Raw genomic sequence first — 24,914 nt, 5'->3', positions numbered from 1 at the left:
CGGCTGGAGTTGAAATTGTTCCTCAGATTTGGCAGCGAAGTGGTTGTTTTTGACCTTGAGTGCTGCTGCAGTGTGAGAAGGAGGGAGGGAGGGAGAGAGAGAGAGAGAGAGAGAGAGAGAGAGAGAGAGAGAGAGAGAGAGAGAGAGGAGATGGTGGCCAGAGGGGGAGAGAATCCACAGAAGGACAGGAATCCCAGGACCTACCAAAACCTCCCAAATCAGAGCTAGGCAAGCCTGACATACTCTTCCTCATTCCAGGAAGACTTGGGGATTCTGAAGTTCTGAAGTCTCACTATGTACTGGTCCCTTTCCTTCTGCCAGCCAATTCCCACAACAAGGCTCTGACCTTAGTCTCCTCAAGGACTCTGCCTCCATCACCTCCTCCTGTTCCAAGTCTTTCTGTGGTCACTTCCGAGCTTCTGTCTGGATACTTTCCATCCTCTCGGCTGGGGGAGCTGTGACCTCACTTCACAGGCCAGCTTTGTGGGTGGTAGATCATTGCTCCAAGCCTATGCCGGGAAGGAGGTGGGCTGTGGGGTGCAGCCTCAGGCCAGCTGGTCTGGCCTCAACCCCACTTCCCATGGAGAAGTGAGACTCACTGTGGATGTGAATATGAGGCCAGATCCTGTAGTGGTGGGGAGGCTAGGGGAACACAGGAGTCTGGCAGGCTTCAGGTGAACTGTGGCATGAAGAGGGCTCTCCACAGAGCCTCCTGCTCTGAAGCTCCCACAGTGGCTTTCTGAACTACTCCTGGAGCGCTGTTCCAGGTGCAGGAGCCAGCTTTTCCCACCCAGGAAGACGTCCCTTCTATTCTCATAAACTGCCTCCTACAAAGGCCAACTTCTGAGCAGTTTATTCAAAATGTGTGTATGTGTGTGTGTGTGTGTCTGTGTGTGTGTGTTACTTGCGTATGGTTTGTGGCTGTAATTTACCATTATTATCATCCAATTGCAATACCTAATAGAAATAACTTAAGGGAAGATTTATTTTAGCTCACGGTTTCTAGAGTGTTGTTTGTGGTTGGGGAGGCCCAGTAGAGGAGCTCAGCTTATGTTATGGTGCCTAAGAAGCAAAGAGATGGGGAATGCTAGCACCCCACTAGCTTCCTCCTTCCTTTGCTTTATTTTTCCCAGGATGCCAGCCCACCCACAGATAATATCCACATTCAGGATAGATCTTTGCTCTTTAGTAAATCCTCTCTGGAGATGTCCTCCCCATCACCAGAGGAGTGCCCCACCATCTCCTAGGTGATTCTAAATCAAGTCAAGTTGATATTTTACCATTACGGAGGGGCATATGTGTGTTCACATCTATAGTATGTGTTGTATGTTGTGCCTATGTTTACTTGCATATGTGGGAAGTGTATAGTGTGTTTGTGTCTGGTTGTGGTATATGTACACTTGTGTACATGTGGTGTGTATATGGCTAGGCACACACTCATGGTAGCTCTCTCCTCCAGGTTGTCCTGGCATGTGGGACAATATCACATGTTGGAAGCCTGCTCAAATAGGCGAGATGGTCCTTGTAAGCTGCCCCGATGTCTTCCGGATCTTCAACCCAGACCAAGGTAAGTAGAGCCCAGAATCTCTCCCAGCGGTGTTGATTTAGTCTGCCACCCACATAACCATACCCCTATCTGGAGCTCAGCTTCAAGAACTCAGTCGCCTGATGAGCAGATGGCAGACAAGATAGGATGGTGTCCTTCATGCTGGTATAGGGCATAGAAACATTTCTCCAACACAGTACCTAGTGCCAGGTATGCTTTGCCAGGTGAGTGTCTTGGTAGGTGAGATCATCTGGGCTATGGCTGCTCTACTGCTTATCCCATTAGGGGTCTTAAGCAAGGGAGACCATCCCTCAAGTTTTTGGTCTAGTAGACGGTAATGTGACAAACACAGTGGCTGTGTCCCAGGTGGTTTGTAAGGATAAAGCGAGGTCGCTTATGGAGATTCTGTGTAGCACAGCGCCCAATGCATTTTGCATTTTCAGTAGTAAAGTTAACTGACATCATCACAGTCACCATGACGATGGCATAGTCCCGGAGATGTCTCAGAGGCCTGGAGGAATATATGTGTGGGGCTGTATGATCAAACATCCACGGGCAGAATGGGAGTATAAAGATGACTGACAAGACACCTGTGCCCACATTCTTTAACCACTCGATGTGGCCAGGTACCCAACCCTCTAGAACGCCAGCCAGTTTGCCAGCTCACCAGTCCACACGTGTGCTAAGCAAAGCGTGTACCTGGTCCTTGCTGCCCTCAGGAGGCTGTGAGCATTCGGGAAAGAGGAGTTGGAGTCCTGCTCCTCTACCCCAGCTGTCCAGGAAAAGGCCTTGGACACCAAGGAAAGTAGTCTGTGATGTGCAGACACTGACTTGAGGGGTATGTGTGTGATGGCCTGTTTTAGTTAGGGTTTCTATTGCTACGATGCAACACCATGACCAATAAGCAAGTTGGGGAGGAAAGGGCTTATCTGGCTTACATGTCCACATTGCTGTTTCATCACCAAAGGAAATCAGGGCAGGAACTCAAGCAGGACAGGGAACTGGAGGCAGGAGCTGATGCAGAGGCCATGAAGAGGTACTGCTTCCTGGCTTGCTTCCTATGACTTGTTCAGCCTGCTTTCTTGTAGAATCCAGGACCATCAGCCAAGGGATGGCACCCCCCCCTTAGTGGCACCCACCACAATGGCACCCCCTCAGTGGTTAGTTAAGAAATATTATACAGTGGAACATGTAGAGGCGTTTTTGCTATTGAGGCTCCCTCCTTTCAGATGACTCCAGTTTGCATGTCAAGTTGACATAAGACGAGCCAACACAACCAAAGCTGGGTGGAGGCTTGTGTGGAGCTCACATGTCATGTCTGTTCATGGTCTTTGGTGCCACCAAAATGATGTGTAGAGTTTCTGTGGCCAAATTGGGATCCCATGGAATGGGCACTGTGATATTGGATGCAGAAATGTGAATCAAGGAACAAGGGACTACTCTGCCCAAAGACAGAACCCCAGTGTGCTTGACTTCATGGAGGGGATGCCAGGACCTGTCTGGGAAGCCACAGCCAATAACTTACCTCCACCCTGGGTTGCAGGCGGAGGAGGAGGAGAAGAGAGTGGTATTCCCTGGGGTCCTAGCGTCCATCTTTGACTTCGTATCCAGAGCCAAAAGAAGGTGGAGTTTATCTAGACAGCCTTCTTTTCCCCACATCTTGTCCACCTCTTGTTGGCCCAAAAGAAGCTGGTTTCTGAATGTTCTTGTCCTGAGGGTTTGGAGACTGGCTGTGCCCCAGAGCAGGCCAGAGGGTAAATTCAGGGACAGGGCCTGACTCCTAAGGTTTATTCCCATGGAAGGCAGCTTCATCACTTCCTCTATGTGCCCATTGCTTTATTTCCGTTTGTTATTTGAAGCTTTTGGAACGGGCTCCCTAGGTAAATTCCAGCCACAGAAGCCTTTTTTTATCCCTCTGTAGCAGCCACAGAGGTGACAGGAATGAGGGTAAAATGATTTCCCTCAGCTGCACCCGCCTCAGGCCTCAGGGAGCATGGAATGTTATTTACACCTGGCTCTTAATGGCTCATTAAAGCAGGCCCTTTAGCACCTCTGCTCACAAGCCTGGTAGTGAGACCTGCCCTCCCCACAGAAGGGAGGGCACTGCAGTCTCTCTTGGCTTTCTCTTTCCTAGGAAGCTCAGTGACAATGGTGTTGGATAGGGCTTCCTGAGGTGCTGGCTTTGTGGGAGCCTGGCTAATGCCTCCTCTTCCTCTTTGTGTACCGATCTGGAGGTTGAGTTAGAGGCCTCCCTGAGCTTGCTAGGTCCTACCTAGCATGGGCTCTTCAGACCTTCAGGACCTTAGAACTCTCTCAGAGTTGGGGGTGGGGTGGGAAGAGAATGGCCTGTGAGAACAGACCTTCAGCCTGCTCACTTCTGCATTCACATTCATATTCATATTCACATTCATGTTCTCTCTCTCTCTCTCTCTCTCTCTCTCTCTCTCTCTCTCTCTCTCCATACAGTCTGGATGACAGAAACCATAGGTAAGAGGACCTTTGGGAGGGCGCAGGAGATCCAATGCCCCTGCTGGAATGATGGTCAGGAAGGGTAGCATGCATGACCAGATTCTTCCCTCCTCCCCACAATTTAGCCATCCCGGGGGCAAGGAGAGATGGGGTACACAGTGGTTGCCCTCAAGGCCCTTTCAAGCTGAGTTAGGGGTTTGAGTCACCAGTAGAGGGGTTGGAAACCAAGTCCGTCTGTGTGCATAGTGCATACGTGTTCCTACATGTGGACAGGCCCTGTTCGTGAGTTCATGCAGAGACTGTCATTCCAGCAGCCAGGAGGTAGAATGGACCTGTGGATCAAGAGAACAGAAGAGAATTAAAGGCAGATTATGCCGAGGGGCAGGGAAGCGGTCAGGGGAGACCTCCTGAAGGAGGTGACACGTCAGCTTGGAAATGGATTTTGAAAAGTTGAGAGGAAGTGGCGTTAATTTTTAGGCTGTCTTTGGACAAATATGGGAACCAAGGTTAGGGAGTTGGGAGAAAACTGCACATGAACTTTCTGGGCTTTGGGGCATTGTTCCAAGTCTGTTTGGTGCAAAACAGACTTGGAACAATGGTGGCAGTCGACCTTTGAAAAAGAAACCCCAAAGCCCAGGCTTATCCACTAGAGGCTCTCTGGTGGGGACCGAGCCATGGACCATTCTGAGTATCATAGCCACGCAGCTGCTGCCCTTGTGAGATTGATGCTGCACACGGCCATGTACCAGAGGGATGTATGTGTAGCTCCCGAGTGGATCCAGCCTCTCAATCCTAACCCCACTCCCTGCGGAATGGGCAGCCTTGGCCTTGGATAATGGGGCAGGTTAATAAAAGCAGTATTCTGACCCGTGCTTGTGTTTTGCAGGGGATTCTGGTTTTGCTGATAGCAATTCCTTGGAAATCACAGGTGAGGGGGGAGCTGGAGCCACCACCTTGAGATGGCGGGGTGGCGGGCACTGCCGTGAGAACTCCGAGACCTGCTCTGTAGCTGGACTTTATTCTGTGTGGTTTTGAGTATGTGGCTTCTCTGAGAAAGCTGTGCGCTGCCTCCTTGGAAGATGGCACTCAGGCCCCCAGAGAGAGGATGGTACATCCATCATGCATGCAATCATGTGCTGTGGGGGAGCTAGGGGTGTCTCGAAACCCCCTCATGTATTGTGAGTGCAGAGTTCTGGATTACAGGGTCTTTCTTTGGTGGCTTTGAACCTCCCTCCCGCAGAGGTTCTCAGACTTCAGGTTTGCACTCCAGTTGCCTGGAGGGGCCCATGCACCACGGTGAGCATCACAGCCATAAGCCACGACCCTGGTGAGACTGAAGCTGCAAGAGGCCATGTGCCACGGGGATGCGTGGTGACTGAGTGAGATAAAGACTCCCCATCCCATCCTCGCTCTCTGCAGACTGGGGAAAGTGCGGGTTCTGGGGTTTCTACTGATGTAGGCCCCTGAAGCCGGGCGGATGCATGGCCAATCATTCTCCAAGTGAGAGGGTGGGGCCCTATCAGGGAGGCTGCTGTGCTCCCGTGACATTGCTGGAGCAAAACAGCCCAGACAAAGAGATGCTGTCACTGCGAGGTTGTGACAATCTGGAGAGCTCCCCATCTTCCGGAGATTTCTATCAGAACAATATTCATAAAACCGTTTGGGGAAGAAAAATGTTTATGTTTTTCTGAGCCTACACCGTGTTATTAAAATAAAAGAGGAAAATAAAAGACAGGAAATGGCTTTTCCCTCTAGGAAGCTTTTTTTTTTTTTAATTGATTTTCAAATTCCTCTGTACCCTTTGTCCCTTTCTTCTTCCTACTCTGTGAGAAAAGCAAGGCAGAGTTAACCAAAGCCCAGAGAGGGCAGTAGCTTGGCCGTCCGGGTCAGAGGGAGATGGGGGAGGCATTCCAATTTTCTGAACTGTTCAGGAGCCTTTGCAGCGAGGTTGCCAGCAGCAGCCTGAGACACATTTTTTCTGACTAGGAGACAGTCTGGTGACACCGTTAACACTGAAGTCCTGGGCCTGCTGGACCCCCTTCTTGGCTTGTGTCACAGGTGTCAGAGAAGCTGTGGGGACCCTCCCCTGCTGAGCAGATTGTTCTCCTGGGCAGGTCCCTGTTCTGCCCTTCCCACCAGCCCAGTTTCTCCAAGTGCTAGCAAGGTTATATCCAATGCTCTTGACTGAAGGCAGTTGGCCCTACACCTTCCAAGTCTACCACAAGAATAGGATGTTGGTTAGAAAAGTGAGGGCTCTTCTCCGCTTCCTTCTACCCTGCACTGACCCACCCCTTCCTCATTGAGCTCCCTAGAGGCCACCTTACTCACAGAGGGCAGGATATTTTCTAGAAGTATGTGCTCCAAACTCCCTACCCACTGTGGTCTCTTACCGTACACAAGTCGCTGGTATTTGAAACCCATAAACTAACTATATCAGAGACTGTAGGATGAGGCCCCAGAATCTGCACTCTACTGCGCCCACAAACTGACCAGGAGTGCACAGCTGAAGTTAAAAAATAAAACAAAACGCTGTTCTGTTCTCTTAGAGTAGGTTTAAAACTACCCTAAGTCCTGTTCCTTTTGATGTTTCCTACGAGATGGGTAACTCTTGGGCTGCCAACTAGGGACAAGAATCTGGAGCTAGCTAGAAGAAAAGGCCTCCTTGCCCCGTGCTTCCCTGGACCTTAGTGGTTCTCACCAACTCATAATGACATGATGTCATTCCAGGCTGAAGCAACCCACTCACATAAAAAAATAGCCTCCACTCTGCTTTGTAGGTAGCAAATGCCCTTTTCAGTAACCGTGACTGTTCTGCCCTCCAGTGTCCCACACAATGGCCTTAAAGTCAATCCAAAGGGAATGAATGCACATTGGTGACAGGAGACAGACTACAAAACCCTGAAAGGCAAGGAAACACCAACATAGGCCCTCCAAGATTTGTAAGGTTGAAAGGAAGAGACAGTAGGCCTGGGCTTGCTAAGATGCAATGAAGTCAGGTGCCCCATCCATGTGAGATGTTCCAGCTGCTGGGAGGCTCAGAGTTCTGCACTCAAATGTGCTGAATCCTCACCCCACCATCACTCAAGGAGGTCTCGGACATGCTGGATGCCGTGTTAGGGTCCCTGAGCCTGGGACTGGGGTGGGGTTTGGAAGCAGCATTTGTGGCGAGTTTCTAGGTGGTTCTGTCTGCACATTGACCCTCTGAGAAGTGCTGATCCAGGGCCCCAGGGGCAGGCTCCGAATCCTCTTCTGGTGAGTGTTTGGGAATATTGCAGGAGAGATACAGGCATGCTGGACGCTTGGCTAAGGGATCAGGGTTCTACCCCACCCCTGCTGTCATTAGTGAGGGATGAATGCCAGGTCTTCAGCAGTCACTCCATCTTGTGCCTTCTAACTCGAGCCTCCAGGTGAACACGCAGATTTCCCACTATGAAATCATTCTCAGAGTCCCTTAAAGTCATTCGCATACCTTGCTTGGCTTTCTGTTCTCTGCAGACATGGGGGTCGTGGGCCGGAACTGCACAGAGGATGGCTGGTCAGAACCCTTTCCCCATTACTTCGATGCTTGTGGGTTTGATGACTATGAGCCTGAGTCTGGGGATCAGGTAAGTCAGATGGTGGGTTAGTTCTGAGGAGCTCGGGGCTCTGGGAAGCACTCATGAGCACCCGCTGTATACTGAGCCTGAAGCATGCAGATTAGGATGTTCATTCACCCTGCTGGAGGGGGGTGTCCACCACAACCTCAACCCTGGCTGCTCTTTCAGGACACTGCCTTGCATATAGCCCAGCGATTGAGGGCTTGATTCTGGGGCTAGCAGGGAGTTTCTTCCACTCTTCTTCAGGCGGCTAAGGCTGCATTCTGTTCAGATTGGTCAGGGCTCTTGCCTTCAATTCAGTCTGAACATGTTTAGAGTACTGACCCTTTGCCGAGAGGAGCAGGCATCCAGCAGGAGTTGAGTGATGGCAGAGAAGGGAGAGGTGTTCAGCCTATAGATGGGCAGGCCCTGGTCTGGGATGCTAGGTGTGGATCCTAGGGAGGCAGTGGCTGGTCCCAAGCGGAACCCTGTGTGTCCTGTGCGCTGCTCTGCTCCAGGATTATTACTACCTGTCGGTGAAGGCCCTCTACACAGTCGGCTACAGCACGTCCCTCGTCACCCTCACCACTGCCATGGTCATCTTGTGCCGCTTCCGGTGAGTGCCCAGTGGTTTTACAGCCAGAATTGTCCATCCTCCTCCAAGTGCTTACCTCTCTCCATCCCTGGAATGTCCCCTGGAAGGCAGGCCCTGTCCTTAGCATAGCAGATGGGTGGCCTGGGAGGGCAGCTCAGGCATCTAGGATCACATGGTCTGCCAAGTCCCTTCCAGAAATCTCCTTTGCTTGCCTTAATCTCCCTGGTAGAGAGGCTGGAGAAAGGAGAAGTCTGGCCAGCAGATGACCAGATGACCATGGTGGGGAAGGCAGAGGATTATTAAGATGGGAGGAGAGGGTGGTCTGGGAGAGAGACCCCATTGAGACAGGCCCTGAGTAGGCCCAGAGCAGATTCTCCCCCCTACTCCCCCCAGGGTGTGAAATGCCATGCAGCTCATGGCCTTCCCACCCTGGTCTGTGCAGGAAACTACACTGCACTCGCAACTTCATCCACATGAACCTGTTCGTGTCCTTCATGTTGAGAGCCATCTCTGTCTTCATCAAAGACTGGATTTTGTATGCCGAGCAGGACAGCAGCCACTGCTTCGTCTCCACCGTAAGTGTGCCAAGCACCCTAGCTAACCTGGGACTCTGCCCTGTTAGCACCCTAGCCACTCCGGGACTCTGCCCTATTAGCATCCTAGCCACTCCAGGACTCTGCCCTGTTAGCACCCTAGCCACCCTGGGACTCTGCACTGCTAGCACCCTACAGGGAGGTGTTTCTGCCAGTGAAAACCTTATCCCAGGTCGTGTGAAAGTTCAGGAGCTTTGTAGTGGTTACAGTACTCAGTATATGACTTCAGTCCCAGCCAAAACACAGTCAAGCCGATTGTGGGATATTTATACACTGTGTGAAGGTGTGTTGCTGTGATTGGTGTAATAAAAAGCTGACAGCCAATAACTAGGCAGGAGGTATGGGCGGGATTTTTGGGGAGTGAAAGGAAGAGGACAGGGAATTGAGGCACAGAGGAGAAGCCAAGGAAACATGGAGGGAGTTGGACATACAGGATGAAAGAAGGGTAAAAAGCAACATGGTAAGCATAGGTTATTAAAGGCAGGCTCATTTAAGTTTTAAGAGCTAGTGGGACAAGCCTTAGCTAAAGCAGAGCTTTCATAATTAACAATAAGTCTCTTGGTCACTATTTGTGAGCTAGCAGCCCAAAGAAAAACCTAGCTACACAGACCCTCAGTCTGGACCTTGGACCAGGAAGGCTGTGTGAGGATGAGGCTCAGACAGGGCTTACCCAGTCCTTTGCTCTGTAACCAGCCATGTGGAATCTTGTGCCAGTGTGCAGGGTCTTTGCAGACACCTTCCCAAGCACAGGTGTGTGAAGGAGGTATATGCAGAGAACTGGCTTATGATAGAGCTGGATAAGTACAAGCTAAACATGGGGCCTTCACTGCAAGGGTATGTTTTAAGGATCTGTTTGAGAAGAGATTTCCCATGGCCAAGGTGTGTCTCTACCTGTGATGTGTCCAGCTCCTCATTTTGTAAGCAATCTCCTGTGAAGATTGCTGGTTGTTTCTTTTCCTATTTCCCTGGCTTGCAGTGCTGGGTAAGGGGCGAGAGGGTGGGAAGGAGGAGCTTGGAGCTTTAGCTTGTTATCACCTGTCCTTGTACATAGCGTTTTCTGTGCTGGGGAGGTTCTCCTGAGTCCTAGGATGCTGTGTATTCTGCCTCTTCCATCCAGGAATGCCTATAACCTTAGTTCCTTGGGATGCTTGAGGCTGAGTGTGCCAGTATGGATAGACCTCAGAATTTCCCCATGTTGTGTGGAGCTGGATTTCAGGATTTATCTGGGGGCAGGGCAGAGATCTCAACTGTTCCTCTGGCTGTCACTGTAGGTGGAATGCAAAGCTGTCATGGTTTTCTTCCACTACTGCGTGGTGTCCAACTACTTCTGGCTGTTCATTGAAGGCCTGTACCTCTTCACACTGCTGGTGGAGACTTTCTTCCCCGAGAGGAGATACTTCTACTGGTACACCATTATTGGCTGGGGTAGGTTCCTGGCTGGGTCAGTCTGGGTGGGCTCAGGTCTCCTAGTCAGAGCTGGAACCTTTGGTTCCAGGTTTACAAAACATCAGGTAACAGAGCCCTCACTTCACAAGAAGGATGTGGACTTCTTGTTTATTCTTAGAACCATTTTCTATTTTACTTTCTTCCCTTGGGGACCCCATTTTCTGAGGGAGAGCTATACCCAGAAATCATCTTGGGAGACCAAAGGGCCTGAAGCTGGGGGAGATGGAAGGAAATCTGGAGATGAGGTATAATAGGGTCCCCCCAGAAATTCCAGTCCCAGGCTAAAAGTACCCCAAGCAAGTTAGACTTCCTTTTGTCATTCTTCAGGGACCCCTACTGTGTGTGTGACTGTGTGGGCTGTGCTGAGGCTCTACTTCGATGATGCAGGGTGAGTACCTCTGGAGGAAGTCAGGCTGTGGTACTGAGGACATTTCAGGCATGGGCTTCAGTGCCTGCCTGGTTTCACATGACCTCCCCAGTGTTGTTCTGAACAAACCCCAGCCCTGGGCAGTACCTGACTCCTCAGCCTGTTTGATCAGACCTGTCTTAGCCCCAGACCAAAGCCTGGTCCCAGGTTCCTCTCAGCCTTCACCCCTGTGGTCAGCCTTGTCTTAAGTGACAACCCAGCAAGAGAATGGGTACATTTCTGAGCCCATTTGGTTTGGGGTTACTCTGAACATCTGGTATCCTTTGGAGAGAAGGAGGAAGAGCATGGAAGGTGAGGTCACTCTCAACCCCAAGGTCATCCTAAGAACCCCGGATCTGAATGGGAGGCATGTCCTTTCCAGGGATCCCACTGTAACCCTGAATCTTGGGCTCCAGTTTCTGCCACGACAAAGGAGCAGAACAACAACAACAAAGCCTTGGGTGAGGGGTGAGGGGTATTCTTCTAGTGCCCACCTCTACTCCAGATCTCCCTGGCCAGGGGTGACAGGGGAAGAAAAGTACAGGCTCCTCCTGTCACGTGATACTCTGCAGGGTCTGTTATGATGTCTCCTCTTTGCCATCTTTCAGCTGCTGGGATATGAACGACAGCACGGCCCTGTGGTGGGTCATCAAAGGCCCTGTGGTTGGTTCTATAATGGTGAGTGTCCTGGGGACAAAGGGAAGGGAGAGGCAGACAAAGAGAATACAGGGAACAGAAAGATAAGCTCTGTCACAGCTGTAGTATATGCTGTAACACTGATGCACACATTACTAAGTTATTCCCTCTAGGGTTAAGCCAGATGTATTATTCCATTTTTAATTATTATGAAAGATGTTACTAGGAATAATTTCACACGTAATTTTGAGTATTTCTAAGTTTTTTTTTTAAAAAGTAACTCTCTACAGATTGCTGGTCAAAGGGTATACATTTAACATTTCAGATCCTCTGCCATTTTGCAAAAATGCTTCAATAGCTCGTGTTCCCTTTGGTGGCTTTGTTCCCCAGACACTGTGTACTTGCAGTGCCAGTCATTTGATGGGCACAGTCCTGTGGAGGCGGCACTGACTTCTGCATGGTGTGTTTGTTTTTCTGTGTTGTTAGTGGGGCCGAGCACTTCCAAATAGCCCTTTGGTGGCTTGCACTTATTTTGGACATTCCTGTGAACTTCTCTGTCCTCCGGCAGATTGTCTTTCGGATCAGATGAGGAGCAGTGACACCTCTTTGCTATTTTGTCATGTTCCCAGGCCAGTGTGACTGTTGCATTGGGACCCTCAACCTTCATCTCTATAGTCCCCAGCCTCCTTTCTTGCTTATGGAGGATTTCAGTCAGCTCAAGTTTTGCCACCAATCTCCTCTTAATTTCTTCACAACACAGTTATCAATGTTCTTTAAGAACTGATGTATTTATTTTTTATCTTTTTAAAACTGCTATCCATTTCTCTACTTTTCTATTTTTGATGGCTCCACATTTCCAATTCTCAGTCTTATTACAGAATCTTATATGCTGGAAAGTTATTTATCCCAAACACCTATGCACTGTGTTGGAGACCTCTTTGTGCTACTCAGATGCCTGCGCAGGTGGCAGGGACAGCTACTCTGACCCTGCATGTTTCACCACCTTATATGTAAATTTCTTCTTTGTTCTATTGAACATTTCCCACACATTCACCCAGGTAGATTTTTGAGTATTCTTGCTACATTGTCAGAAAAAAATCTGGTGGAGCTCTGCCTCGAACTATGTACCAGTTTGGAGGGAAATAGATATTCTCCAAGAACACCACAACATTTCTTGCTGCCTTTTGCTTCCTCTGAGGTGTTCCCCAGCCTGGGCCTTAGTGGAATCCAGGGATCTTTCCATCACTGTGGTAACCGGTGGGTTATCGGGGCCATGTAGAGAAGTGATCAGTTTTTGTGATTTCTTGGCTGGGTTACATTTTTGAATTCTCTCATGAGTTTAATCCCTCTTTATTTGGTTCACATGGGGGTTCTACATGGAAAATTATGTAACCTGTAAATGAAAACAGCTTCGCCCATCTTTCCCAATATCTGTTCCTTTTATTCCTTGTTTTTATGGAGGACAGTGTTTGCTCCAGTTTTTGGCAGTTGTCTTGCATGCAATTGGGCAAGGGTTTTTCCTGGCTGGCTTTCATGTGTGTTGTTATGAAGCCGAGCACGGGTATTGCACTTATTCACATGTGCTGACGAGATGCTGCCCTTTGACAGAACAGTATCATCTACCAGTCCGGTTTGTCTGTAGTGCCAGGGATACCTTTGTGTCTGGCTCTGAGCACATGTACTTAGGTCTTTGGGATAGATCGCTAGGAACAAGGTTCTGGGACAGAGAGTGTTTACTAGTCACATGGCTGTGGACAAGGAGCAGGAGTGCTCACCTGTGCTCCCCGTGTCTATGCTGATATGTCTATTACTAATTATTTGCCAGTCTCATAGGGATGACTGCAAAATAGTACATTTCTTTGCATTCCTATGATGAAATCTCTGTGGTCATGATCTGCTTCCTCTTTTCATGCACCACCAAATTCTCTTTGCGAATGTTTTCCTTAAAATCTCTGCATTGTTCTCCATGTATCTTATATGTCAGTGTGAATTTATTTTCTGTTCCTGCCTGGCTTTGTTTTGTTTTGCCGTTTGAAACAGGGTCTCACTACGTAAGCAAGGCTGGCCTCAGGTTCATGATCTTCCTTCTTCCATCTCTTGAGGTCTGAAACTGTAGGTATGTGTCACCATGCTCAGTTTCTGTTGGGGGCATGTCTGCCCCCCCTCCCCCGTGTGTGTATACTTATGTGTGGAATGGGGAGGAGAGAACAGATCAGTCTCTAGTACAATTCTTCAGAATTCTGCCCATTTGGGTTTCTTCTGAAGGGTTCCTCACTGACTTGGAATACAGCCCAGGATCTGCCTGTGTCTGCCATTCAGCCCTCAGATGACAAGCATTGCTATCACACTTTTCTTTCTTTTTGTTTTCTTAACACAAGTTCTAGGGTTCAAACCTAGTCCTCATGCTTGTAAGGTTTTATTGGCTGAGCTACCTTTCTTCTCTCTCTCTCTCTCTCTCTCTCTCTCTCTCTCTCTCTCTCTCTCTTTGCAGCAAGATTTTTTTGAGATTTTGTTTTTATTTGCTATGAAACAATTATATTTCAGGGAATTGCATTTTCTTGACAAGTTCGTAAGATTATCTGGGCCTAATGTTTTCTAATGGGTATACTTTTGACGATTTTTAAGTTTCCTTCTGAACTTACCGCTCTTCTCAGACCTTCCATCTCTTAGTGAGTTGTTCTTGCTCGTTTTAGTTTCCTGGTTTCGGTCAGTGTTCTTCCATGATTTGAAATAGTCTGCTTATCTCTTGTGCTGTCCTCTTTCTCTCCCTCCCCCAATAGTCAATGGTACTTTTTCCTTAGCAATATTTGCAGAGTTTGTTCAAGCATTAATTAGACAGCAGCAGCAGAAGCAAGCACAGCAGAGTAGGGGTGTCTTTCTTGCTCTCATAGATCTGTGAGACAAAGAACACAGACAGGGTCCCTCTCGATCAAGCCGCGTATCACTTCCCGTTTCTTTCTCCTGACTCTACCTGTGCAGTATCCCCTTTGGTGTGCAGCAGCTCTAAGACGATCCCTCTCCAGCTTTCGCATCCCTAGTTGTTCTCAGGAGCTGTTATTGTTTTTAAATAGAACTGTGTTGTTCTTTTCTTAAGGGCGACTTTGGCTCCGGCCCAGAGATGTCACTGTGCTTGCTGTCTGCTTGTTGTGCCTCCTTTGCATGTATTTGCAGCCCTTCCTCCTCCTTTCGCAGTACACAAGCAGCTGCCCACTTTGTTTGGGAAGCATCTGTCCCTGATGGCACATGCTGCTACTGCTGTTCCCAGGCAGTCCTCTAATTAAGACTGCTCTCACTGCTTCCCTGGATCCTGCAACTCTGAACTTGAACTTTCTCCTTATCCCCACCCTACCTCCATCTCTCTATCTCTGAGGCAGGGTCTTGCTAAGTATCCCAGGCTACCCTGGAATACCTGCTCCTGCTGTTTTGGCCTTGCAAGCGCTGGGATTGCAGGCCCGCTTTCCCACCGTCTGCTGAGTTTGGGGTCACCTGCGCAGTCACCCCTTTAGCTGTGCTTTCCCATCACCCTAGCCTTCTCTCCTTTCTCTTCCAGACAGGCCTCGCCTCCCGACTTACTCCCTGTGTTCTCTATTTCCAGGTTTTTGCATAGAATTCTTTTTCTTATTTCTTTCTTTTCCTTTGGATGACTCAGCGGGAGCCTTAGAACTCTGCAAGGGAACTTGCCTGGCTGGGAGAGGGTCCTGTTGGTGGTGGGGAATACCAGGCTGGACAGAGACTCGAGTTTGCCTTTCCTTCCCTGCTCAGGTGAACTTTGTGCTTTTCATCGGCATCATCATCATCCTGGTACAGAAGCTGCAGTCCCCAGACATGGGAGGCAATGAGTCCAGCATCTACTTGTAAGTATGTTATGTGGCTCTGTGGATGCCACAGCCATTTCCGACCACATGGCCTGCACTCGGGGTCACAGGCAGGACAGAGCTTGAACTTTGCTGGCAGGTTGACCTAGCATGGGGATTTGCAAGATTTCTTCCTCATTAAAGTGCCCGTGAACTACAACTGCCCTCTCAGGCCTCAGCCAACCCGAGCTCCTCAGCTCCGTGAGCCCTGCATGAAAAGGGAAAGAGAGAGAAAGACCGACAGAGCCTCTGTGGTGGCAGGAAAGGCAGCGGAGAACTCCGGAGTCCCTGGGGCAGCTAGGGTCTTGGTTGTTTAGAAGTTGGCTTTCCTTTGGGGATGCTGGTTCTGTGGGAAGATGAGCCCATTGGAAGCCTGGCTGTGACAGGCCACGCCCCCTCATCCACTATGCAGAAGCTGCTAAGTGCCTGGCAGTCAGCAGGGGGACCTTCTCCTTGGTCATGCTCTGCATGGGGATTCTCTTTCCTCCGCCTTCCTTCAGAACAGCTCTGTCCACCTCTGTATCTGCCTGGCCTTCTGCCTCCGCCCCCTTCGTCCCTAGCAGAGGAGCATTGGTTCTGTGACTGCCACTGAGTGCAAGGCTTCCGCTACGCTTATAGACATTTGGCTTATAGGCATTTGAGTTCCCAAAAGTCAGTTGCAGTCATTACCCCCCCCCCAAAAAAAATGACCACCTGGATCCTGCCCCTTCCCATTCTGAAATCAGACAGAGATCCTGTTGACTCACCCTCCATCCTGCCTCAGGAATGGGGTGTGGCGTGTGGAGACACTTCTAATGCTAAAGAGAAAGGTCACAGGCTCTGCCTGCCAGGTTGATTGGAAGGGCATGATAGCAGCTGAGGGTAGATGAGGGTTGCCATGGAACTCTCACCGCGTCACTGGGGTCTTTATTATAGACTCAGCCTGAGGTTTGCAACCTTGATGGCTTCCCTGAGTAAAGTGAGGGGGACAGCAGAGAAAGTGAAGCTGAGGATGCTGCCAGTCAGTCTCCTAGGGAGAAAAGGAGTGCTGCCAAGAGACTGAGTCCTAGATCCTCCTCCTTGAGGCTCCTTCGTGGGAGACAGCAGCCACTGTTTCCCTGTGCCAGTGGGTAGCACAGTCTTTATTATATATACTATATGTTCTCTACCTCTGCAATAACTATACAATTGAAAAAGGACACCTTTGTGGTTATATTCCTGCCCTCCCCCATGCCTGTTTCAGGTTTTGCCATGTTTTATTTATTTATTTATCTGGTTTATTTATTTATTTAAGCAACCCTTTGCTTGTCTATTTTTTCATGTTTTGTCAGCTATTTATTTATGTGCTACTCTTTGACAGCCCTTCCTTATCTGTAGGTGACAATAATAGGAAGTTATTGATATAAGTCATGACCTCTTGTTAGGGCAGTGGTTCTTTTGCTTCTAGCTCTGCACTGGAGAGAAAACCTTGTCTCAGGTAGTCACGAAGCAGACCCCTTCTCCCATCTGCTACCTTCCTGTTAAAGTCATGCCTCTATGCCCAGCCTCAGTTTCTCTTGCTTGTCTTGTGAGCTGGCTCTCCTGCTGACTGTCACCTCTTGTCATTGGAGCTGGTGAGAAGCTAATCTCGCCTCTTTATCTCCTGAACCCTATCAACCTTCCTCAGTCTTCTCCACTTCCTGGTAGGATCTGTGTCTTGCTCTGAAGCTCTGAGCCATCTTCTTTGGGCTGAATGTGAAGATCCTTCTAGCTTCTCCCTATGCCTATGCAGAGACACACCCAAGGAAGCTCTGGGAACCCTGATCACTCATTTGCCATAAGCCCTGCCCCGGATAATAACAATTGCTGCCCCTGGCCTGATGGGAAAGAACAGTGGTTCTTCCTAATGCATAGATAAGAACCACTTGTAGTTAGCACATGCTTTATATAGTTACGTTTATATTCACATGTTAGTCCAGAACTGTGAAGAAACAGCTAGTTGGTTTTCTTTCTTAGTGTAAAAACAGCACTTTCTAGGTTTGACCAGTGCTATTTGGTAGGAAAAAAACCCCAAAACTATGATAGTCTCCAGCTTCAAAGATGAAAAACTCAGGTAGATGATATTTGTAAGGCTAGACAAGGGATTAGCTTGATCCTGTTGAATTCAGCTATGTGTCTGAGTGTTCCGGGGCCTAAGGGGACCTCACTGATCCTGATGACAAAGCCTCTGAGAGCTGCTGATGTAAAAACACTTGCATACAGTTGATGCTTACAATCACACTGGCAAGCTGGGCAAGCTAGCCCTAACTAGAAGGCCCTTTTACAGCTGAGGAAGTTAGTGTTCCATGAAGGTTGGCAAATCCAGCAGGGAGGAGCTAAGCTGTGGCCACAGTGCAGGCAGTTGGCATCAGTGCTGGCTTCTGTCACCCTTCCTGGTCTCAGGGAATTCACAGATTGTGAATGATAGGGTTAAGCCAGTGTGTACAATAAAAGACTTCCTGAATAAAGATACTTGGTAGGCTTCAGACGGCCTCCCTATAAAAGTATCCCACTCTCAGGGCTTTAGGGAAGCTGACTCTAAGAATAGGTGCCTGCACTGGGTTGGAGGGAGAATCTGGGGTGGGCAGGGCATGGCGGGAGACTCCAAGGCTATGCCTGTGACCCCAGATGTATGTATTTTGCTGTGAAGACCAGTCCGGCCTCCCCACAACAGCTCTCTGGTTTTTTTCCCTCTGTTTCCAGAACAAATTTAAGACTGAGAGTCCCCAAGAAAGCCCGAGAGGACCCCCTGCCTGTGCCCTCAGACCAGCATTCACCCCCTTTCCTGTAGGTTGGTTCCAGCTGTGCAGATACTAAGGGCTTGTCCACTGTCAACCAAGCTGCTCCTGGCTCAGCCTTGAAGGATCTGCTGGATGTGCCACCCTGCAGAGGGCATGGGAGCCTCGGTCTGTGTTAGGGGCAGCAGGGGCTCAGGTTAGGGCTGTGCAAGCATTCAACCCTGGCCTGGGCAGGGTTGCTTTGTTTTGGCCTGAAGCCTGAGTTTTTGTTAGGCACAGCCCCCCGACTCCGAAGGGTGGAGGAGAAGGAGGTTTTTCTGGAAGACTCTGACTGAGAAAGGAATGGCTCAGTCCAGCCCTGACATGGCCTGGCTTCATTCTTAGTGCCTATGACTGGATTTTTGAGGTGTGCATTGGAAGCTACCTCTTAGGTCTGAGGTGACGAGGGAAAACCTCTGTGCAGTCCCCCCTCCCCCCCACAGGGCTTCTTCCACCTCCTCCCAAGACAGGCTCTATATGTGCAGGCAGCCCTTCAATCAGGATATTCAGACAAGGATTTGGCCCTACAGGTACAGCCTTCCAGTCCCTGTACCCCATTACCCCCACCCTGTCAGTGAGTGTCTGCCCCCAGACTTTTATCAGGGGTGGTTTGGAGAAACTGTTATCCTGAGAAACCCAGGAAAAGAAAACCACCCAGTAAGTCGGTGGCTATAAAGCCTTGAGAATGGTATGGACCTCCTCTGGGATCCCAGGCTCATTCTGTCTCCTTGCTGGAGGAGGAAGTGGGATGAGCCATGCTATTTCTTGGGAATGTTTCTTGGGGCCTGGGCAGTGTTCTGAAGGTGCAGGTGAGCTTAGCATCAGGAGACCACCATGACCTACAGACTGCCAAGGAAGCAGTAGAACATGGATTCCTAGGCTCAGAAGTGAAGACGATGGGAGTGCTGTCTGCACAGGGCATGGATACTTGTCTGTCTAATATCCTATTGAATGTTTTCTGGGGCTGCAGTCCAGCCAACCCCTCACGCAGAAGGCACTGTATTAACCTTGCACCAGATCCCCAGGATAGACGAGAGAGCTGAGAACCTGGAATAGCCCTGACCTTCCCACAGATGAAGAGAAACCATGTCAGAGCTGGACCTAGTAGCCAAGGCTGCCCTGACTTGCAGAGGGGGCTCAGCTGCACCAGCCACTGGCCCAATTCCCACAGGCCAACTCCCACTTCTGATCCGCCTAGCACATTTCTCTGAGTCTCCTGTGCTCCCTTCGACTCAGGGCCGTCTTCCAGGTTGGCCTGAGTGTATCTCTAGAGGAATCCTTTCTCTACTCTTGCCTGGTTATCCTGGGAGTCCTACACCCTGCCTTTCTCGTTGTCTGGGTCAGCTCTCCTGCCTCTGCTCGTCCTGTTGCTTTTCAGTGAGACTGTTTGTGAGTCACTGCAGGCCAGGGGCAGGGGTTTGGGAGAGGCCCTCTTGCCCTCCTTCTGTGGATAGTCTTCCCTGAGAGTCCCCTGGATGTCACTCTTGCCTTTGCTGTTCCTTGATGTGACCTTCATCTTCCATCAAGGCGACCCATCCCAGTGAACATACCACTAAATTGTCATTTGGTTATTGTCAGGAATTTTGAAAGGAAAACCAGAGGAGTCTGTGTTTACTGTAAAATGTTGAGGAACCCCAAGATGGAGGAATATGTGACAGTTTTGAAAAAAAAAAAAAAGGAGAGGTCTTGCGGGAGGAAAACTAAAGCTTGGAATTCAAAGTGGCAGAAATTGGGCAGCAGATATGGGGGTGTGTGGTGTCTTAGACTGACCCTGTCTGCTTCAGCCAGGGTTTAGGGTTGTCAGCCGCTTGGTCTGGATGAGGGAGAGGACAAGGCAAGAATAGCTGCTGTTCCTGTTGACCCCGCGATCCTTATTTACTGATTTATATCTCTCTCTTTCTCCATACACACGCACACACATACATGCACACACAATCCAGTCCACTGTCATTTACGGAGAACACACAAGAGCCTTCTCATGAATACCTTGAGATAGGGCTTCTCCAGTACACCCCCAGGCTGAGGCTGAAGGGCAGCTCCTGAGCTGGCAGGGCAGCTGACCAGAGTGGCACCATAGTCTTTTAGTGATATGCAGTCAGGTACTATTCCTGCTGCTGGTCTGGGGACCCCTTGAGTAGCAAGGCATCAAAGAACACTTACAAAATACAGCACCCCCCCATAGGCGTTTTGAGATAAAAGATGCCATTTATACAATGAGTACCGCAGGCCTGGAAAGGAATGGCAGGCTGGGCAGGCTTGCATTTGCCTCATCTGAAAATACGCAATGCAAGTCCTTGCCTCAGCCGAGTAGCGTGTCCCCAGATTCTAGTTGCCTTTACATCCAGCTGGTGTCAGAAGACAGGTCTCTGAATATGAAGGACCTAATTGCTCCTGCATACGTGTCTCCATTAGCATCTAATCCACACCTGATCAATGCCTTCACTCGCCAGTATGAGGTGCTCCAGAGCCCTCTGTGGGTAGGTAACTTGTTATCACAGGTGACAGGACTCTTCATCTCTGGTAGGGAAACTAGTGTCCCTGGCTTATGCCAGCTCAAGCATGAGAATCAGCAGAGGCAGGAGAATAGTAGTAGATGCCTCTGTGAAGGAGGACAACAGGGCCGTCTCTTCAGGCTTTTGCTTTTCACCCCCTGTCCATATACCTGGATGGAGTAGTATAGCTTCATGCTGACCTGTGGAGTTCCTCAAGTGTTCTGTGGTTTTGTATCCACATGGTCACCACTAGCCATGTGTGGTTATGAAGCTCTGATACTGTGACTGGAATTTTGAGATAGTAGAGTCTTCATTCAATTGGATTTTGATTAATTTTGATTTGAGTATTAGCTAGGGCAGTGGCTATATTAGTAGGTAAATACAGGTCAGACGAATGAACAGTTCATTAAGACTGGCCTGCCTCTACTGTCCTGTGTGTCCTCAAACAGAAAGGAGTTGGGGGCGGGGAAAGAAGAGATGATCAGAACAGCCATGGTAATCTTTGCTAACAAGCCTGGAACTCTGTCTCCCTCTTGCCAACCATGTATGAGGTCCCCAGCCCGAGTTTCCAGCTGCTCATCTTACTGAGTGACCTTGGCAAAGCCATGCACGTTCTGAGTCTGGGCCTGACACAGAGATGACCTCTGACTCCCTGTCTGATTCCCAGCCTTTTAATACTACTCGCCTACTAGTGGTCCCAGTGTGTGTGTGTGTGTGTGTGTGTGTGTGTGTGTGTGTGTGTGTGTGTGTGAGAGAGAGAGAGAGAGAGAGAGAGAGAGAGAGAGAGAGAGAGAGAGAGAGAGAGAAAGAGAGAGAGAGAACCATGCATACACACATATACTTATGGATGGACATACATTCCTTTGTCCAGAGCTGACTCTGTTTGAGTCCTCAGCTTCCTCGTTCTCCTCTGCGTGACTTCCTTAGCTTGTTCCCATTCCCTCACTTCTCTGTCCTCCCTGCGCCCCGTGAACTAAGTCTTCCCAAGCCCTACTGCAGTTTCTTCGTTGCCCAGTGTCCCCAGCTGACAGAAGTGCTAATCTTGTCACACCCAGCAGCTGCGTGCAGAAATGCTACTGCAAGCCACAGCGGGCTCAGCAGCACTCTTGCAAGATGTCAGAACTATCCACCATTACTCTGTAAGTGTGTGTGGCCGTGGCTGTGGCCGTGGCTGTGGCTGGTGCCCTGGAGGGGTGGGGGATGCATGCTGCTATTGCTGCCACCGCCTGCCCTTGTCTTCCGTCGGGCTGGAGGAATGTGGAGGGCCACCCAGAGCCTCCCAGCCTGCCCTGTTCCTGGCTGTTGCATGTTGATGTGTCTTGTGAGTTCTCTGCAATTTTGTGGGTGGCGCTGGAGGGCATGTGGATATTGGAGCTGTGGCATTGCAGGGACATCTTGACTTCGTGGCTATCCTGATGCCTGACTCATTCCATAGTGAGCAGTTAGTGGCTGCTGATGGAAGTGTGTCCTTCCTCAAACCCCAGCTCCAAAGTAAGCAGTCAGTGACTGCTGACAGAAGCTGGGCAACCTCAGATCCCCACTTCTCTGGGCTTTGGTCTTGGCAGTTGCCGAACTGTAAGAGCTCAGAGTTGGGATGAGTTCACTATGCGTTGAGCACGTCATGTGCTTCTTGACTGAGTTCAGTCCCCACAAAGACCCCGTCCGGTGGCTTCTTGCACTGTCTCCATTTTCTAGACAAGGAAACTGGAGCCTGATGAGGTGGAGTAAGTCACATGACTGGGAAGGCACGGACTGGAACCTAGAGCATCCTAAGAAGCACACCCCGGGTCACCTATGATACTCACACAGTGGGAGGTGTGCCCTTCCTGACAGTGCACAGACAGTTCTGGGGACCCTGAGCACTAGAAGGTCTTCTTGGGGCTGTAGGACCCTTCTTCCTATGGATGGTTCTTTGGGATGGGAGGTTAGAGGTAGAGGCTATGTCTCTGTCTATCTAGGTTAGTCAGTTTCAAGACATAGCTTGTCTTGGAATTCCCATTCCCAGACAGTCAGCTCAGATGTTACAGGTCCCACACACCGGGTTCCTGAAGCCTCTCACCTGTCACCACTTCCCTGTCTACCAAGGGCCCCAGAAGTGTTCTAAGTCCCTGGTTGTTATCCCTGCTTCAGAGCTCTGAAAAGACAGATACTGCTCTTGGGCCACATCCTACGAAACCCTCCATCCAGACCCGCATCTGCCCTGTGACTGGGAAGGGTCTGGCACCCTTTCCAAAAGCCAGTTTCTCAGTCTGAACCCAAGACACGGAAGACTGCCGTGATCCCTGGGAGGCTCCCAGTTTTTTTTTTCTCTCTCTCTGCTGGGTCAAGAACCTGGAATGGGTTCACTGCAGAGGGGAAGTTGGAGGAGGAAAGCAGGGCCCTCGCCTGCTCAGGACCCAACAGGACCCCCGGATAGGCCATGCATATGCTTTTGTAGACACATCTCCCAGGCCTTCCCACTTCTATTCTGTCTCCACACACACTCTGCTGCTTTCTGGTGTCAGATCCGGGGCACCAAGAGACAAATGGGCCCTGGTGCCCGGGAGATACTGGGTTTTAAGGACTCTAGCAGGCATTTCCAGTGTTGACTATGTGCCTGGAGGTACTTGCTGTGAAACCTAACAGATAAAAGAGGGACCCTCTTCAGGGTCATCTGGTATAGACAATGATGAGGACAGGCTGCTAGGAACCCATGTGGGCTCATGCAGATACTCACTCAGATCCCATTGGCTCTGTCCTAGTGTAGGGACTATAGGATATGCTGCCTTCGAGCAAGGGAGGCACTGTGAGCCCCACAATTGTGGGCTTCTTTTCTCCTAAAGATCACCCCAAGCTTCTGTTCCTCTCTCCTTTCCTCCCCCTTTCTTGTCTTCCCTCTATTAGAAGCTGGGATACCAAGGGCATTATTCAAATCTAGGGATTTTTTTCCCCCAGAGAGACTGGGAAGGGGATATGAGGGGCACATGGTAGAATTGCTTCCAGTCAAATGGTTGCCTTATATTACAGTCCCCTTTTGAGGTCTAAGCTGTGTCAGGATAGGGTGAGGCTGGTGGTTCCAGAGGGCTGGATAAAGCTGAGGGAAAGGCATCTGCAGAGGAGAGCAGAGGAGGAACCTCCTCTTTGGGGAGGTTCACAGGAGACCAGTGTCCTGGGATGGGACCCTCTCTGGAAGCCCCTGTGATAATTTACTCCCCCAGAGTAGCGTTCCCAACCCACGTGTGTTTGGTGTCCTCACTGTGACCCTCTGTCCCTGTATTGTTAGACAGGGCCCTACCTATTCTTGGCTCTGTTGCAAGGGTTAAAGCAAGAGAGGATCCCAGGAGGCGTGGTGGGCTCTCTGGCTCACCCATCCTTAGGTCAGACATCCTTCTTATCCTTTGACTCAGTTTCCTGAGCAGCAGCTCTCTCCTGTACAGGTAGAATTCCTGCTCAATCAGTAAGTCCTTCCTTGAAACCCTTCCAAGTTTCTCTATGGTCCACCTAGTACCCTCCACTTGGTCACTAGAATATTGCTCACAATATCCCCAGCCATTCCCAGACTCAGAAAAGCCCTGTCTCCATGGGTCTTTGGGCAGCTGTTTTTGAGGTCAGGTGGGCTTTGCTGTGAGCCAGGACAGATTTGTTTCGACTCTAATCCTATCCTGAATTTTCTTCTGATTTTATACATTCCACAAGGGGGCCCTATGAATGAAATATTTTCAGTAGTCCTGCAGGGGACTGACTAGGTGCCCTGAAGACTGGGGAACCCTCCTTACAACATCCTAGGAACCCTGGGCTCTAGTTGGCTCCCTCACTCCCAAACCCCTTGTATCAGTAAAGGATGCTAAGCAGGTCTGTGAACAGGGGCACTGAGAGGTAGCCAGGGCTGGTGACAGGCCCTCTGCCCTCCCTGCCCCCAAGCTCTGCAATCCCCCAGCAGATTTTCGCTTTCTCCTGACAGACGGCTGGCTCGCTCCACCCTGCTGCTCATCCCACTTTTCGGAATCCACTACACAGTATTCGCCTTCTCTCCAGAGAACGTCAGCAAGAGGGAAAGACTCGTGTTTGAGCTTGGGCTGGGCTCCTTTCAGGTAGGCATGGTGCATGCAGAGGGCCTAGCTCATTGGAAACTGAGCCCTGACCTCTGACCCACGGCCAGCTTCATAATCCTGTGCACCTTGACTTCCAGTCTCAGTGTTTGTTTAGCATGAGTGTTCGAGCATAGGTCTTCTACAGTTCTTTCTGCTGCTCTAAGATGCGACAAAGTCTGGCTGTCCCTGTGCCTGGGGATCCTGACCCAGGTCCCGCTGAGTGACTTGAGATGAAAGTGCTCTATAAAGCTCTGGAGATAAGATAACGTCAAGTCCCTCATGCCATGTCCACATCCTAACGTCAGTCATGTCCTCCAGCCACATGAGGACTGGAGTTCTGTCTTAGCCACTGAGTCCCTGGCACAGGGGGACCCCAGTCTAGGGCCTGGCACAGAGAACTGAGTGGGCTGGATGTACCAGGACAGATCCTTAAATGAATGGGTGCGGGGACGAGCAGA

General features: G+C 50.0%; 1 protein-coding gene across 5 annotated transcripts in view; it reads left to right on the top strand.

Moving 5' to 3' along the window:
• Positions 1 to 24,914, top strand: part of Adcyap1r1 (ADCYAP receptor type I) — a 106,601-nt gene that overhangs the window by 74,297 nt on the left and 7,390 nt on the right. For 3 of the 5 annotated variants that reach the window (XM_026785977.1, XM_026785976.1, XM_013351365.2), the window contains 12 exons: positions 1,460 to 1,567; positions 4,013 to 4,033; positions 4,902 to 4,943; positions 7,511 to 7,620; positions 8,109 to 8,206; positions 8,628 to 8,760; positions 10,050 to 10,203; positions 10,552 to 10,612; positions 11,239 to 11,308; positions 15,029 to 15,120; positions 21,442 to 21,525; positions 24,327 to 24,456. In XM_026785977.1, coding sequence (XP_026641778.1) covers positions 1,460 to 1,567; positions 4,013 to 4,033; positions 4,902 to 4,943; positions 7,511 to 7,620; positions 8,109 to 8,206; positions 8,628 to 8,760; positions 10,050 to 10,203; positions 10,552 to 10,612; positions 11,239 to 11,308; positions 15,029 to 15,120; positions 21,442 to 21,525; positions 24,327 to 24,456 — 1,103 coding nt within the window. The remainder of the gene's footprint in view (positions 1 to 1,459; positions 1,568 to 4,012; positions 4,034 to 4,901; positions 4,944 to 7,510; positions 7,621 to 8,108; positions 8,207 to 8,627; positions 8,761 to 10,049; positions 10,204 to 10,551; positions 10,613 to 11,238; positions 11,309 to 15,028; positions 15,121 to 21,441; positions 21,526 to 24,326; positions 24,457 to 24,914) is intronic. The other 2 variants (XM_005360802.2, XM_005360803.2) reach the window with 2 other exon arrangements.

This window comes from Microtus ochrogaster, linkage group LG3 (genome assembly GCF_000317375.1).
Source record: "Microtus ochrogaster isolate Prairie Vole_2 linkage group LG3, MicOch1.0, whole genome shotgun sequence".
Taxonomy (NCBI): Eukaryota; Metazoa; Chordata; class Mammalia; order Rodentia; family Cricetidae; genus Microtus; species Microtus ochrogaster.
This window is presented reverse-complemented; position numbering and strand designations above follow the sequence as displayed.